This window comes from Pleurodeles waltl, chromosome 8, assembly GCF_031143425.1.
Source record: "Pleurodeles waltl isolate 20211129_DDA chromosome 8, aPleWal1.hap1.20221129, whole genome shotgun sequence".
Taxonomy (NCBI): Eukaryota; Metazoa; Chordata; class Amphibia; order Caudata; family Salamandridae; genus Pleurodeles; species Pleurodeles waltl.
The window spans coordinates 369997384-370015582 of NC_090447.1; the positions used below are offsets into that span (position 1 = coordinate 369997384).

The following is an 18199-nucleotide window of genomic DNA, read 5'->3' on the forward strand; positions in this document are numbered from 1 at the left end:
CATTCATCTGTCTAGACTTTCCAAATCTGTGAAACTAGACACTGGAACTTTGGACATTCTTAACTACAGGCCCGTGTGTGTGAGCACCATGACACCTCTACTCTGATCCCTACCCAGTATCCATGTATCCCTGCAAGTTTTGCGGTTTCTTTCTTCATTTGTTTACCCTAAAGTCAATTTAATCATCTAGGAGTCATGCTTTTTGACTTGTATACTTATCTCCATAAGCGGTATGGGGTGTTTGTAATACTCAGTATTAGAGTATAACAATCAAGACCAAGAACAGAGCAGTTTTTAACATCTCTGCTAGTTTCTATAACATTAACTGATTTCCACACTTTAAATATGTGAACCTAGCCTACAACCTTATTTGAAAGATTACCTAAAAATACAGTAACTTGTGTTACATTTTGAATGCGAAAAGGAAGTACTAAATTTTCAGCTACTGCAAGAAATGAGGAGTGGATCCTAATAAAGGGCATGAGAAAGAAAGGCTGTCTGTGGAAACGTGATTAATTGTCTTTCAGGAAGCCACAGAGGTTGTTCGAATTGGAGTGCTGGCAATAGGAATTCAGGGCAAGTGAATATCATAAAAAAATAGAAGAATAAAGACTGGGACAACGGGAAAATGTAAGAAAGGATGGAAGTAAAAGAGAGCTAGAGAACGAGCAATGAAGTTTGTAATAATATAAAGGTCAATTAGCACAGCCAGCAGTTGGACACCAAAAAACACATGTGTTTAGGGAATGACAGAACAGAGAAAAATAGAAGAGAAGAGAAGAGAGGAGTCACCTAAAGGGTGGGTGAAGAGAGAGTTAAAGAACAATAAGGATATCAGAGGAAGACAGGAAACCAGGAATCAATCAGAAAAAAAGATGTAATCCTCGATTATGAAATGATGAGATTGGAGATAAAAACTGCCAGACTTGCACCTTAGGCAAATACCGATTTTGCAACATTTGTGCTAAATATCACTGATTATGAGTTTGTACTGTGTATCCTGCAATCAGTATTTACAGCATGGGTTAAATGTCAAATGTGTGCTATTTACATGTGGTAAATACAGTACATGATAAATTGCACATGCACAAAACCTCAGGAAGTACCTATTTAGAGGCATTGGTCGTTCCTTGAATGAGAAAATCAATTCCTAGGCAGTAGAAACAGTCAGAGCAACACATCAAATGACTGAAGGAGACCCAAAGTACACCAACCATTCCTTCCTGTGTTGGAGCGTACAATCATTCATTTTTACTGAACAAAGCACTTTGAAACATGGCAAACAGAATTCAGTGCTATCCTCTGACAACACTCAGTCATCACAAGAAGAAACCTGCAAAACTCTACATTCGTGAACCTCAGCAGGAAAAAGAAGTACATGATTACAGATCCTGAGCTGAAGGTCCTGGCAAATGGTGCGACATCATGACCCTGTGGAAGTAAGTACTGGAAAAAATCAGTGCTCTATCACCATTTCCACATGGTATTAAGAACATTAAAACAGTTTCCAAAATTGAAATGATAGGTGCTTAAGCACGTTGTAGAAAAGTCCTCCTTTTTGCCCTGATCACCCCCAAACATTTTGGGCAGGTACTGGTGGTTACTGGCTCTTTGCTGTGCCCTTGGTACTGCTTACCAGTCCCAGGGCCAGTGCTCTGTGTAAAGTGGATTTGCAAATTAGGTTAATTATAATTGGCAAAGTTAACCTACCTATAAGTCCTTAGTATATGGTAGGGAATGGAGGTTTAGGGACCCCAGCATAGGTAGTGCCCCCATAGGTGCACTGCTGAGGTGCCCAGTGTCATTTTAAAGGCAGGCCTGCCTTGCTGGTTGCTTTTAAATTACAGTTGCATGCAAATTCGACTCACCCTTTATCTCTACAATTGGATAGGGCCCAGTCCATTTGGCCTGAAGTGCCCTAGGAGCCATGGGCTCTAAAACCCACACCAGCTGTCCTGGGTGATACTCAGGCATGGTAGCCTTCTCGTCATGCCAGAGTTTTATGAGGTCTTGGCTGGCCTCCAGGTTCTGCTTGCCTTCTTCATGTACTCAGCCGTGCGTGACCGCAGGCCCAGCACACAATCGAGCACATTCTCCTTGGACTCTTTGAGAGGCTTCTCCCAAGACTCTCTCACCAAGCACAATGGGCCTCTTACAGGGTCCCCAAACAGTAATTCAAAGGGGCTGAATCCAACCCCCTTCTGGGGCACCTCTCTGTGGGCAAACAGCAGGCATGGGAGGAGAACATCCCATCTCCTCCTGAGTATGTCAGACAACCACATGATCATGCCCTTCAGGGTCCTATTAAATCTTTCCACCAGACCATTGGTCTATGGATGATAGGGGGTGGTGAACTTATAAGTAACACCACACTCATCTCACATGGCTTTCCTTTCAGCTAGGCAGACATAAAATTTGTGCCCCTATCTGAGAACACCTCCTTTGGGAATCCCACTCTGGTGAACACACCAAGTAGGGCCCTAGCCACTGTGGGAGCAGTGACTGTCCAGAGAGGTATCGCTTCAGGGTACCTGGTAGCATGGTCCACAACCACCAAAATGTACCTGTTGCCTGAGGCAGTTGGTGGGTCTAGGGGACCAACAATGTCAATCCCCACCCTCTCAAAGGGAGTCCCAACCACTGGCAGTGGTATCAAGGGAGGTCGTACTGGACTGTCAGTTTCGTCCCGCTGAAGAAAATCTTCAGAAAAATGACTAAGTCCTAAGGTAAACTTTTGACCGCGGCCTCCCACGGGCTGTAGCCAAGCCGGGCTCCATCGCAGTCAGCCTTAAACTTTGACTTTGCCACAGTCGAGGTGCGACCAGATTGGCACTTTTTGTTTCTATGCACTAGAAAACAATAATTCTTTAAAACTTCATATCTCCGGTTCCCCTTATCCGATTTTTTCCGTTTTTGTGCCATTTTAAAGATAAAAATAGAATCTATTTTTATAAATTGATTTTGGATTTTTAAACTGTTTCCTGTGTTTTATTTAATTACTGTTTTGTGATATTTGAATGCTTTACACTCTGGCGGTCATTCTGACCGCGGTTACCGCCGAATGACCGCCCCGTGGTCAAAAGACTGCGGCGGTCATTCCAACTTTCCCGCTGGGCTGGCGGGCGACCGCCAAAAGGCCGTCCGCCGGCCCAGCGGGAAAGCCCCTGCAACGAGGAAGCCGGCTCCGAATGGCTGGCAGGGTGCGACGGGTGCAGTGGCACCTGTCGCGATTTTCACTGTCTGCTAAGCAGACAATGAAAATCTGTATGGGGTCCTGCGAGGGGGCCCCTGCACTGCCCATGCCAGTGGCATGGGCAGTGCAGGGGCCCATAGGGGCCCCACGACACCCGTTCCCGCCATCCTGGTTCCGGCGGTGACAACCGCCAGAAACAGGCTGGCGGGAAGGGGGTCGGAATCCCCGTGGCGGCGCTGCAAGCAGCACCGCCATGGAGGATTCCCTGGGCCAGGGGAAAACCGGCGGGAAACCGCCGGTTCCCCTTTTCTGACCACGGCTTTACCGCCGCGGTCAGAATAGCCCAGGAAGCACCGCCAGCCTGTTGGCGGTGCTTCCGCTGCCCTCCGCCCTGGCGGTCATGGACCGCCAGGGTCGGAATGACCCCCTCTGTCTCCTAAGTTAAGCCTTGTCGCTCATTGCCAAGCTACCAAGGGTTAAGCTGGGTTTATTTTACTGAGACCTAACTGGACCTAAGTGGAGGTTAGTGGCCTATTGCTAAGTGTAGGTACTTACCTGCCCTTACCAATAACCCATTTTCCAACACACATTACCAAAGTATTACTAATGTTGTTTCTCCACAGGACTGTGTCAATGGTGTTTGATCCAAGGCACCTAACACAGCAGTTCAGTATGCACAGGTCGAGGTCACACAGCATTTTTAGTATGCTTCATTTCACAGTTTCATCACACTTGTTCCTGTCCACATGAGGCCACCAAGTGTACATGAGTACAGTCAATTGACCCGAAGATGTCATGATAACTTGCTGTAGCACAGAAGCTTGCGTTGCTAGCATTAGCTATGTGAAAGCCCAAGGAGAACTTGAGGTGCTGCCTTACTGAGCAGAGTATTTTGTTGAAGGCTGACTGAGAAATGCCATGCACCAATCCTATCCTATGCGCTCTGTGGTGCCTGCTGCAGAGAATTCTATTGCTGCTAGTATTTTGAGGCAGTGAGGATGGTATTGGATGCCTATGTTGGGCTCCAGGGTTTCTGTAACAATGAAAACATGTTATGATTGGTGCAATTATCAATACTGTATATATCGTCTGTATCTCAAGCTGCCTCATGTTTATGGGTCCCAGCTTTACTCAGTCAATCCTGGCTTTCACTCTGCATTGCTGAGCCATTTGAGGTAATTGAATGGTGGTCTAGTTTTCATCCTCATGTTGCATGGTTTATTTTAGCAGAACATGCATCTAGCATAGCATGGTATAGTTATAGTGGCACTAGCAGTGCTGCATCCACGTTGGTGTTTTTCAGAATGGAAGTGTGGTTGCAACCGACCTGTGAAGTTTTGACCTATCATGGCTACTTATGTTGGTTTGGCCCGCTGTGCAGGAGTGTGTGTCTGACTTTTTTTCAGCTCAAACACTATGGGGGTTATTCTAACTTTGGAGGAGTGTTAATCCGTCCCAAAAGTGACGGTAAAGTGACGGATATACCACCAGCCGTATTACGAGTTCCATAGGATATAATGGACTCGTAATACGGCTGGTGGTAAATCCGTCACTTTTCCGTCACTTTTGGGACGGATTAACACCTCCTCCAAAGTTAGAATAACCCCCTATATACTGTTCTTTGCATTATTGTGTTGGCCCTATGTTGTTTTTAATACTTTTTACAGGTTCCTTTCATTGCCTACTCTTACAGAATTTTTTACCATCCACTTTTGCCTCAAGGTATTTTGAGGCATCTTTTCCACAAAATCAGGGGCTCGAGTTCAAAATGAGACAAGAGGCAAGTGATGAATCAGCATTGATGGGACACAGGACAGCAGGGATGTTGGTAATAATATAAATATAAGATGTTTACAGCTATTTTCCCCCAAAATGTTAAAAGTATGACAAAAAACCTTTCTAGAGAATCTCACTGCATACACATACAGTGCTAAGGTGAGCAAAGCAATACCAACCTCTTGTTGCAAACAGAAAATACAATGACATACTATTGGGATTGATGCAGAGGAAGGTAATAATGGGTGATTCAACTATAACTGGCAGGTTAATGGGCTGCATATTCAGGGGTATATTCACAACACGTAGTGTGAAGTATACGACAGAGGTCTTGTTAGATCAAATGTCTCTGGCTGCTCTTACCACCTGATCTACAGTGACTGATCCACCATACACAAGGGTGGTCATTACAACCCTGGCGGTCGGTGTTAAAGAGGTGGTAAAACCGCCAACAGGCCAGCAGTAAAAAAAATTGAATCACAACCGTGGCGGAAACCGGCAACATAGACAGCCACTTTAACACTCCGACCGCCACGGCGGTACAAACAAACACTGCTGCGGTAACCGCCAACAGACAGGCGGAGCACAATGTACCACCCACACTATTACAACCCACCAATCCACCACCTTTTCCGGGGCAGATTCACCGTGAACAAAAGCACGGCGGAAACAGGACTTCGAAGGGAAAACGCTCACTTCTACACACCCCATGAGGAATCAGGACACCATGGAACCGGAACTTCAGATACTCCCAGCCTTTATCTTCCTGCTCCTCTACCAGGAGCACAAATGCCGGCGGCGAAGACCACGGTGAGTACTGCACCTAAGACACAGGGTAGTGGGGAGGGAAAAACACTGACACACACACGCAACACGCAACACCCCCACCCTCACCCACTACAACACACACACTAATACATATTGATACATTACAGTTACACCCCCCAACCACCCCTGGAAGAATGTAAGGACAAAAGGAAATGAGTCGAATAATTGTGATATATTCAATTACATAAATAAAAAATATTTACAAATATATACATTTAAACTATATACAATTATATGCACCAAGAACACAAGTCCAAGGGATTCCACCATCATAGTCCGTGGATCACTAGGCCCAAAAGGCATGGGCGAGGCCCACACTCAATACCCGAACAAGACGGAGAGAACGCTGCAGGGGCATCAGATAGAAATAAAACAGGCACCTCAGGGAGAAGGGAAGGTGGGGCACCTCAGCCGGTTGAGTGCACGACGCCAGATGCACGAGGGGGCTCCATGCCCACTGTCCAATCCTGGGGAGTGCAAAGCCACAGTCTCTCAAGTCTCTACAGTGGGTGGGTTGCCCACTGTTCAATCCTGGGGAGTGCAAAGTCACAGTCTCTCAAGTCTCTACAGTGGGTGGTTTGCCCACTGTTCAATCCTGGGAGTGCAAAGCCACAGTCTCTCAAGTCTCTACAGTGGGTGGGTTGCCTACTGTTCAATCCTGGGGAGTGCAAAGCCGCAGTCTCTCAAGTCTCTACAGTGGGTTGGTTGCCCACTGTTCAGTCCTGGGGAGTGCAAAGCCACAGTCTCTCAAGTCTCTACAGTGGGTGGTTTGCCCACTGTTCAATCCTGGGGAGTGCAAAGCCACAGTCTCTCAAGTGGATGTAACTCTCCACTGGTTCTGGAGGGAGCTTTGTGCCCAGAGTGTTTCATCCTGCCAAGGACTGAGGTAGTGGATGCCTTTCTCCACAGGTTCTGGAGGGGGCTTTGTGCCCAGAGTGCTTCATCCTGCCAAGGTCTGAGGTAGTGGATGTAACTCTCCACTGGTTCTGGAGGGGGCTTGGTGCGGAGAGTGTTTCATCCTACTAAGGACTGAGGTAGTGGATGCTTTTCTCCACTGGTTCTGGAGGGGGCTTTTTGCCCAGAGTGCTTCATCCTGCCAAGGACTGAGGTAGTGGATGTAACTCTCCACTGGTTCTGAAGGGGGCTTGGTGCCCAGAGTGCTTCATCCTGCCCATGGCGGCCTCAGTAGCGTCGGAATCATTGGCGCTCACTGGCCTGCAGTGCTGCTGGCGGCGGTGTCCTGGGCAGCGGTTCTGCTGGTGTCGGTCTTGTCCTGGCCTGCAGTGCTGCTGGCAGCGGTGTCCTGGGCAGCAGTTCAGCTGGTGGTGGTCTTGTCCTGGCCTGCGGTGCTGCTGGTGGCGGAACTGGGCACCGGTTCTGCTGGTGGCGGTCTTGTCCTGGCCTGCGGTGCTGCTGGCGGCGGTGTCCTGGGCAGAGGCTCAGCTGGTGGCGGTCTTGTCCTGGCCTGCGGTGCTGCTGGCGGCGGACCTGGGCAGTGGTTCTGCTGGTGGCGGTCTTGTCCTGGCCTGCGGTACTGCTGGCGGCGGTGTCCTGGGCAGCGGCTCAGCTGGTGGTGGTCTTGTCCTGGCCTGCGGAGCTGCTGGCGGCAGTGTCCTGGGCAGCGGTTCAGCTGGTGGCGGTCTTGTCCTGGCCTGCGGTGCTGCTGGCGGTCTTCTCCTGGGCAGCGGTGCTGCTGGTGATCCTGTCTAGGGCAGTGGGGCTGCTGCTGGCGGTCTTCTCCTGGGAAGCGGTGCTGCTGCTGGCAGTCCTGTCTTGGGCAGCGGGGCTGCTGCTAGCGGTCCTGTCTTGGGCAGCAGGGCTGCTGCTGGCGGTCTTCTCCTGGGCAGCGGTGCTGCTGGCGGTCTTGTCTTGGGCAACGGGGCTGCTGCTGGCGGTCCTGTCTTGGGCAGCGGGGCTGCTGCTGGCGGTCTTCTCCTGGGCAGCGGTGCTGCTGGCGGTCCTGTCTTGGGCAGTGGGGCTGCTGCTGGCGGTCGTCTTGGGCAGCGGGGCTGCTGCTGGCGGTCCTGTCTTGGGCAGCGGTGCTACTGGCGGTCTTGTCCGCAGTGCTGATCTTCCCAGACTTGCTGGTTTTAATGTGCCCCTTCCCCACCTTGGATGGTGTCGCAGTTGTCTCCACACTCCCAACTGTACCCCTGGGAGTGGCTTTGGTGGCTGATTTCTTTCCCCTCTCCCGCTGGGCACTGGCCAACTTTCTGCTTGACAGGTGGGGGAACTATCCGTGCTCTGGCTCCTTGACACACTGGCTGCCCTGCTGCCTGGTGCACTCCATAATCCAGTGACTACTGGCACCACTGGTCCCGCCGATGTTGTGGCTGAGGTGCTAGGTTGGGACCTGGAGAGTCGGGCCCTAGGAGACTGAAGGGGTGGGGGAGGTGAGGGAAAGAGGTCAAGACTGGCCAGGAAAAGTTTCTTAGGAACACTGGGATGGGTAGCTGGAGGGGGTTTGGGAGTGGAGGAAGAGGTTGTGGTTGTAGGAGGTGCATGTTTGCTGACTTTGGGTGAAGGTGCTTGGGCTGGAGGCTGTCTGGGAGGTGGATGGCTGTTGGGTGGGTGTGTGGCTGCATTTGTGTACCTTGGGAGGTGGCCTCACAAACACAGTGGGAGAGGACACAGGGGATGTGTGAATGGTAGTGGGGGTGGTGACTGCACGTGAGAGGAGTGTGGTGGTGGGTGTGCTGGTGATGGACGTAGTGGCTGAGGATGTAGTGCATGCAGGTGTGAGTGGAGACGAGACAGGGAGGGAGGAGGGAGACGAGCAGGAGGGGGATACAGTGGAGGCAGTGGATGTTGGTGTGTCTGCATGTGTTTGATGCTTGCGTGAGTGCCTGTGGGATGTGTGGTGCTTATGTTTGCCTGAGCTTCCCTTGTGTGTTGAGGTGTGTGCATGCTGGTCTGATGGTGTGCTTGGGATAGGCTGAGGTACAGTGGTGTGGGTCTGGGTGGAGGAAGTTGGAGGGGGGAGGCTAAAGACAGGGACAATGGCTGCCATCAGTGCTGAGGCCAGAGTCTGAAAAGCTCGCTGAAGGGCTGCCTGACCAGAGTGAATATCCTCCAGGTATGCATTGGTTTGTTGCAACTACCTCTCTACAACCTAGATGGCATTCAAAATGGTAGACTGCCCAACAGTGAGGGACCTGAGGAGGTCAATGGCCTCCTCACTGAGGGCAGCAGGGGTGACTGGGGCAGGGCCTGAGGTGCCTGGGGCGAAGATGATGGCCACCCTCCCGGGTGAGCGGGCACAGGGCAAACTCTGAGGGGCTGCTGGGAGGGTGGTGCTGGTAGGGGGGGTGGCGGCTTTACCTGTAGATGCGGGGGGCACAGATGGGGCCACCACCGCATGGGAGCTCCCATCAGAGGAGGAGTCCGTATCGCTGGTGTCAGCTCCTGTCCCGGCCGTGGAACTCCCCTCGCCCTCCATCCCACTGGTGACTTCAGACTCCATGGTGTCGCCCTCCAGGGCCATGTGGGATGCAGCTCCCACCTGCTCCGGTGCCACTGCTCCTCCGCCTGATGATGCTAATGCACACAAGAACAAGGAGACCACAAAAAGGGGGGGAGACAGAAGAAAGACATGTTCAGTGCATGCAGTACCGCTACCATTGGCGGACACAACAGACACAGAAGCCCCCTGCATTACGCTAGGCACTTGGAGTCCACTATTCAATCCCTGGGACATGGCTTACAAGGCTATGGCCTATTTCTGCACACATGGATGTCACAGGAGCCTGACTAGGTGTAGTTCGCACTGTACACAGGTGGCGTGGGGTGCCACAGGGCCTGCTTGAAGAAGGGACCTTAACTACTAAACTCGCCCTGGCCTAGGGAAACCCACAGCCCACCTCCCCCACCCAGACACCTCCAATGCGCTCTGAGAGTGTACTCACCCCCTTGTTGCTGCTGTGATGCCCTCAAGCGCCCATCCAACTCCGGGTACGCCACCACCAGGATTGTGAACATCAGGGGGGTCATGGTGCGTCGGGCACCCCTCCCACATTGGGAGGCCATCCCAGCTGGGCCTCCGCCATCTTCTTGCTCCAGCGGCGAATGTCCTCCCATCTTTTCCGGCAGTGGGTGCTCCGTCTGTGGTAGACCCCCAGGGTCCGGACTTCCTTGGCGATGGCACGCCAAATGTCCTTCTTCTTGGGGGCGCTGACCTACAGGAATTGTACAGGGGAAAAAGAGAAGTAATTACCAACTGCACCGTCATAGTCATTGGCCCACATCCCTACCCTTGCCATGACACATATGCACTCACCGTTGTTTCATGTACCCCTCATTCTCACCCCCCCTATCTTTCATCCACCCCACTCCACACAGGCATTGCCCATACAGCATGTACACAGTGTACTTACCTGTTTGTCTGGAGGACCACAGAGTAGCGTGTACTGGGGGAGGACCCCATCCACGAGTTTCTCCAACTCCTCCGTGCTGAAGGCAGGGCCCTTTCCCCAGACACACGAGCCATTGTCTCTTCCAGACTGAGGTCACAGCAGCACTTGCAGTGTAGGTCCTCTCCTTCACAGGTATCGAGTGATTGAATAGAGATAAAATGGCGGTCACGTCCGCGGCGGTGCGTACCGTCACCGCTGGCGTACATCGTCATTGGCGCCTGGGACCCATAGGGTCCAATGTTAACCAATGCAGAATTGCGCCGCGGTCTTCGACCGCCTACTGCGACGGTGTAAAACGCCAGCGCAGTTACCTCATATCCCCTTGTCCCACCTTACAGGTCAGGCAGCCGCCATTTCAGGGGGCCACATGGCATTATTTTTGACTGCGTCACACATACCTAGACCTTGCCTAAACACTCATACAGGCAAATTTATGAATATTTTCAGAGTAAGCTGTGTTTACTTACCTCAGAGTTGGTTGACTCTCTGATCGCTGTTCTCCTCCATAGGCACCGTCCGCAGGGGCATGTGAGGAGATGGCGGCATCCTCCGGTGTACAGACCGCTGGTGGGCCTGTCGACAATGGAGGAGCCACATGTGATCATCACCTACAGGCTTGATCATGCCACAATCCTAGAGCTGTGTGCCCAGTTGGAGCCAGACCTGATGTCAGCTATCCGCCATCCCACAGGAATCCCCCCTCAAATGCAGGTGCTGTCACTTCCTAGCAAGTGGGTCTTTTCAAACAACAGTAGCCATAGCATCAGGGATGTCCCAGCCTAAGTTTTCCAACGTGTTGTCCAGAGCGTTGTCTGCCCTGCTGAAACACATGCGGAGCTACATCGTTTTCCCTCAGGTGAAGGATTTGCCTACAGTGAAAGGTGATTTCTATGCCCTGGACATATCCCCAATATCATAGGTGCCATTGATGGGACACATGTGGCCTTGGTCCCCCTACGCAGTAGTGAACAGGTGTACAGAAGCCGGAAGAGTTACCATTCCATGAATGTGCAGATGGTGTGTTTGGCAGACCAGTACATCTCCCATGTTAATGCAAAATTCCCTGGCTCAGTGCATGACGCTTATATCCTGCAGAATAGCAGCATCCCTTATGTAATGGGGCAACTACAGAGGCACCAGGTGTGGCTATTAGGTGAGCACATGGACCCAATACAGTGGGAATAGTTGTCTGGGTCTGTGGATGTCCCTATGAGTTAGTGTGTGTCTAACAGTTGTCCCTCGCCATTTGCAGGTGACTCTGGTTACCCCAACCTGTCATGGCTACTGACCCCAGTGAGGAATCCCAGGACAAGGGCAGAGGAACGCTACAATGAGGCACATGGGTGAACTAGGAGGATTATAGAGCGGACCTTCGGCCTCCTGAAGGCCAGGTTCCGGTGCCTCCATATGACAGGTGGTTCCCTATTCTACTCACCAAAGAAGGTATGCCAGATCATCATGGCCTGCTGGATGCTTCACAACTTGGCTTTGCGACGACAGGTGCCTTTTCTGCAGGAGGATGGTCCAGTGGAGGTGTTGTGGCAGCTGTGGAGCCTGTGGACAGTGAAAACGAGGAAGCAGAAGAAGAGGACGTCGACAACAGGAACACGGTGATCCTGCAATACTTCCAGTGAGACACAGGTAAGAAGACAACACTGCCTGCTACATTTAATTTAAATCTACTACCTCTCTACTGTCTGTCATTTTCACCCAGTGTATGGTCACTGAGTTGTCACTTTCCCTTACGATTTAACAGATGTGGGTCCCACTGTGTGACATCTGCTTTGTTTCCTCATGGACTAGTGCTGTGTGACATAGGTATGTTGACATTACATTTGAAAGATCATTTTGCCACCCACTGTAATTGCTAATACACTATTTCGAAATCACAGACAGACTCCAGATTGTTTTGTGCTTTAAGGGTGCCTATTTAAGTGCTCAATATTGGAGGGGGTTGTAAAATGGTGAGGGGTGATGGTGGAGGAATGTCCATAGCTCCTCTGAACCAATGCATCTCCCAACTGCACTCCGTAACCCTATGACAGACTTCTCATCACAAGCCCTGTCAATGGGATCCTTGATCACGATGCAGGCACTCACACCCCAGCCTCTCTGCATTTTTTAACCAGTTCATCACTTCAGCTGTGCAACTCATCTTCGAGGCGGTTCTCACAGTGCTTTGCCTTCCAGGATTTAAGGTACTTTTTTCTGTAGACCAAACTGGGTCCCTGTAACTGTCCAGCACGCCATCATAGTTGGCCTGAACTTGTGATTTTGTCCCACCTGGCGTAATCACATGTCGACTGTTGGCGATTTGTGCTTTTTGAAGCCAATTTTACTAAAATATTTAAAACTGAATATCTCAGGGTCTACTCTTTGAACTTTTGTCATTTTGGTCTTGTTGTATTTATTATATATAACTCTATTTTCCTAATCTAATGTGAGATCATTTTTGTGTGGTGTTTTCACTCTATAGCTGTTTGAAGTGTTACACAAATACTTTACACATAGCCTGTAAGTTGAGCCTGACTGTTCTGTGCCAGGCTACCAGAGGGTTGACCACAGGTTAATTTAGGACTACCTTGTGCCTCACCCTGACAAGGATTTTGGTTACTGTTTGACCCAGGCGCAAATCCCAGTCAACCAACAACCCGATTTCTTACAAATCCTGTATGAATAATCCATATTCCATTGACTTTATCTTCACATTATTTTTAATCAAGACACAGTGGTGCACCTTAAGTCATGTATATGGTTTGAACACCTTTTGATTAAGGACTATGATTCTTCTAATCACCAGTCCTATTTTCTACTGATACGAAGCCATCAAAGTCTCTGATTAAGAGCCATGTTTTGGACTTCCTAGAGTAATTCTTGTTCTTGGGTGATTATAGTCAGTCATTTGTATTTCAATGCAGTGGGTCCTGGAGGCACAGAACAAAAGTGTTTTGCCTTGTGAACATCCATTTATGGGTGGACTAGAGTTGGCATCAACCGAAAAATTCAAAAACAGATTTTGGTCCAGAAAACGTGAGGAAAGGTTTAGATGTGCAATTAAAGTAGTACTAATTTTCAGAAACATATCAGTTGAAGTCAGAACTTAGAGGATAAATTTGATGGAAATAAAAAGGTAGTGGTTTAGTTCATAAATCTGGCTGCTTCCTTATTAGAAACACTCATAAGATGTTTCCATGTATCCCCACTGAAAAATAGGTGAACCTTGGGGCACATATTTAACTAACGACTATAGTATTGTAAATCTTTGGGCCTGATTATGAGATGGGCGGTTGAACTGTCACTATGCCAATATCGCGGTGGTGAGGCAGTCATCAAACCGGCAGCCTCACCACTGTTGTATTACTATGTTTCAATTGGACTCACCAGTGGAAATGTTGTATTACGACTTTTCTGCCAGTCAGTCCAGTGGAAACCATGCAGCAGCATTGGTCTCGGCTCCCTCAGGGAGCCAAGACCAATGCTGTCACATAGACACCCTCAGAATGCACATTGTCTGCAACAGCAGACAGTGAGCATTCTGAGGGTGTTGACAGAGGCAGCCTATGCAGCCCCCGAGGCCCACAATGCAGCCTTTCTGCCAGCCATGGAAAGGCTGGCTGAAAGCAAAGTCATGATCAGCACAGTGCTGTCGAACTCAGCACTGCCATCGCTTACCATGAATTTGACCGCTGCCAACCTGTCTGGATCCCTGATCCCAGTGGAGGAGGCAATCTCCTGGCGGTCTGACCATCAGGATCGTAATCTAGCATTTGGACTACCAGGAGTGTGGTGGTACGACCCACCACCGCAAGTTTGGTGGGTCGAGGACCGCCAAACTTGTATGGGAGCCTTTGTATGTATGCAGAATATTCTTTCTTATAGAATGTACAAAAAGCGGTTGTACACATGGTTGAGGCTACCAACACTTATAATGACGTCCCATTTAATTTCCATAATTGGGACCTGATTCACAAAAGCATTTTTGGTTGTGAATGAGTTTACATCTGAAAACTGATATCATTCACACCTGTCTGGAAAACAAGAAACAAATCCTAACAAATGTAAATGGTTCAATATGACGTAAGTCTCTACCACAATTGCAAATATTACAAAGGAGTAATCCTGCTCACACTTTGGCCTTCTAAGGACCAAGGCAGGTTTTACCTTATAGGTTTATGAGTGCCAGGAAACAAGTGAGTTTGTTACTGTTTACAAACTCCTATGTAGCACTTTCTCACCCTATAAATGGCGAGAAGAGAGTACTAGTAACTGCCCTACTAGGGTGGGAAGGGGGTCAGATCACCTCCAAACTTGTGAGGAATATGGAGAAAGTGGTTTCCCAAGGAGAGTATGTGTACCTCTATCACGGAAAACTAAAATAAAAATGGATTTGCAGACTGGCCTGTCCCACTTGTGCTCTACTAACAATTTCATACTAGGGAAATGGGAGCCCAGGAAATATTTCACAGGACATTTAGAGTAGTAGAAACTAGAAACCTCTACCTTGTCGGTTTCCTTGTGTTTTATGCTGTTATAATTAGGCGTGGGTGAAATTTTGTTATTCCTGGCATAATCTTGTATACTTCCCAACCTTTTATGTTGAGTTTGTGATGGGAAACTCACAAAATCACACCATTATGCCATGTTCTATAATTTCAAGTATATTTGGGTAAAAATCCTATCATGGAAGCTATGGAACAACGTGAACGAACAGAACCAAATCAGCTGTTGCTCACAGCATATGTTTTTTTCTGTTTTTCTTAGGTGCAAAATCCATCTTTGCTTCCAAATTGGACATGATGATACATTTCACTCTAAAATATAGTGCTAAATGACAGAATTGTATTCTTCAAAATGTCATGTACCTCTTCTGTTATATTTAGAATTAATCAAAAGTTATAATTACATAATGAATAGTAAGAAAGTTGGGACAAAAAATATGATGGAACAAAACTGTCCATTAATGAAGATAGAGGTAATGACTGAAAACATCAGTGGTAGAAAGGAACTGAAAGCATTAAGGGACAAATTACAGGAAAATTATTTAGCGAGAAGCATTCTAAATTTCATGCAACATATACACCAAACCTCTGAAGAGTGAAACAAATTATAAAAGAGCCTAGTTTAAACAGTGCAAACAGGTAATCTAAAAATACAGCTACATGGATTACACTTCCTTTTGTCTTACAGTAGTAAATTATATTAGGACCGAAAAACAGTGTATTTGATTTTTTTTATTCAGCAATATATTAGTCATTGATGTGAACTGAAGGATGGCTGACAAAATCTAGAGAATAAATGTTTTTCTAAATGCAATGTTTTTTAGAGGGATAATGTAATGGTTCTGATAAGGAAAGGGGAACTGAAGGAAGCCTACTACCAAAACACAAGAACGTGGGGCTCTTGCGAGTAAGGTGTATACGATGTATGTAAAATACTCAAACTCTAAAATTGATACACTTATCAAGAGCTACAAGGCCTACATAGTGGTGACTTACTAATATTTAAAATGGAGTTTTTTTCACCCATCAGAAAGGGTTAGATAATGCAGAAGTCAGGCTAGTGGTAGGCCTGAAGCCATGTTTCCCTGTCACACTAGTGGGTAGCACAATCAATGGAACATTTCACAGGTGACATTTTTATTTTTATGCCACAGGTGCATTTTCTACACCATATACTGTGGCATTATAAGAAAGTTAAATAAGCCAATCAGGGTTTAGTGAATCTTTAAGTTTTAGCTTCGGAACACACACACCAGGTCAAAAAGTCCAAAAAATAGCCATAAAATTCAGGAAAAATTGAGGTGACCATGCAAAAAGAGTGGTTTTCTCATAACAGACTTGATTCACATTAAAGTTCGAGCCCGGCTGATGGCTATTGAGAGTTGCGGTGCAAAGCAATTTGCATTCAAATGAATAAAGACAGGCGTTTTTCTCTTTTCGTTTGTTATCCTACACATTCCTCTTTATATCCTGTTTCCAAAATTCTCAACCTTGTCTTTCTTTTCAAGCAATAAATAATAAACAAGAATAAATCAGTAAAGGTCTTACCTGACATCTCTAATGCAACTTCAGTACTGAGATGTCTTGCACTTTTGATGCAAAATATAAATGCCTTTAAGTTGTTATTTTTGCCTCAAAACAGCTTAATAATATTCAAAACCTGCTTAAAATAATTAATACTCCTGTCGACTTCAAATACATTTGGACTGCACCAGTTCCATATCACTTGTAGTACATTGTAAATTAGTTTGCACCATTTTGCTAGTTTGAGCAATCATGCTAAATAAGAGCAATTTCTGTATTTTAAAAAGTTAAAAATTATCCTTGGAAAAACAAGTATTTTAACAAAATTGATCATTATGACACTCCTCAATTGCTGTGAATTTCTGCTGGAAAGAGGCTGTACTAAATGTTAGATTTTAGATTACCTGGAAAACATTTGATGGTTTATGACTAGCATAACAAATTTGATATCCAAGGTTTGTCTCTGAATCACCTTAGGTTGAGCTGAATTTTCAGGAGATGAATTCAGAGCTACAAGGTAGTGATTAGGACAAAGTATCTTATATATATATATGTATGTCATAAAAAGGAGATTGACATATGATAGTTACCATTTGGTAAATGTAGCCTTTCTAATTGGACTAATACAATACCTGCTGTTATCATCTTGATTTTGGAGGTAGTAGTTTGCAATGTTGACCAAAAAGCTGAACAACCGACAGTAGAGTGACTTTGCTAGAAGATCCCGATAAAATTCAGCAACTTCAATTGTATGCCGCCTCATTATCATATCTCCTGAGAAAAAGAAACAAAACAAGTTGACATGTAAAGACATTCTAAAAGCAACTATATTCTGGTGCTTTCAATAGAAGAGATGCTTGAAGAAAAATAGTTTCAAACAAGATCATTATCAGGTTTCTGCCACAATGTCCATCTATTGATGTAGCAGGTAGATTTGCAAAAAGAGCATTCAATACCAAGGGCCCCTTTAACTTACTGACAGATTATGCATGTTCATTGTTACTCAGTTTAATGGAACTGGTTTTATTGACCTTGAAAAGAGGAACAATTAAACAGAACCAACTAGCACTTAAACATTTGAGCATGGGATCCAAGTGAGATGCATACAGTTGACCTAGCAGTCCACTAAGCCACTAGACCTGGCATGCCTTTTCTTTTACAGTAATTGACACTAAAATGAAACTGCTTTTTAAATAGCATTGCAGTCATGATCTCACAGGCCTAGCACTGTGTTTTCAAAAGTGTGCACAAATTAAAAAGATGCTTGCTTAATTTTGAAATGCACGGATTTCAAAAAGATGCAATTAAATTTCCACAGGAGCATGCTAAATCATTACAGCTTTTGTTTCTATCATTATGCAAAGGTAGCCACATATAGATGATAGATGCCACAACACAATATTGCATTCAGCTACACGCTATACTAGTTATGACATCACAATTCACAGTAATGTGGACCTTTGAATATAGCACACGATTATAAGGATTCAAAACTAACTTGAATTAGCCTGTTTTACACTATGGATTAATAGCTGGAATTACAAAGGAAACTGAAATCATTATTCATTCTAATCTATCAAATTTAGAACAATAATAAACATAAAATTCACTTGAATTCAATGAATTTATTTCTGCAGTAGAAGTAATTGATGTTAGGGATCTTCTCCAGCACTCTAATCTCTAGAAAGGAGCAAAATGTGTAGCTGTTGAATGTGCCACGAAGTGACAGAAAAAAGACACTCACTGCATCTTACCACATGCATTAGTTTGTCCAACTCTCTGTCATAGTAAAGGAGTATTGCTTGCTGAAAATGTTATATTTCTGTAAACCAAGTACCAAACCTCAAGCAGGTGAGAAAAGTGCTATTAATTTTCAAGAACACTTTATCCTAACATTTAAAAGCCAAAACATTTGACTTCCCCATTTATAGTTCTATTAAGGGTGCATTGTTTCCAAATCACTACAT

At 46.6% G+C, this 18199-nt stretch overlaps 1 protein-coding gene across 1 annotated transcript in view; it reads right to left on the minus strand.

Annotated features, from left to right (window-relative positions):
- The window catches only part of MYO16 (myosin XVI), a 2485855-nt gene that overhangs the window by 1120931 nt on the left and 1346725 nt on the right, over nucleotides 1-18199 (minus strand). The window contains exon 20 of the mRNA XM_069204246.1: nucleotides 16865-17006. Coding sequence (XP_069060347.1) covers nucleotides 16865-17006 — 142 coding nt within the window. The remainder of the gene's footprint in view (nucleotides 1-16864; nucleotides 17007-18199) is intronic.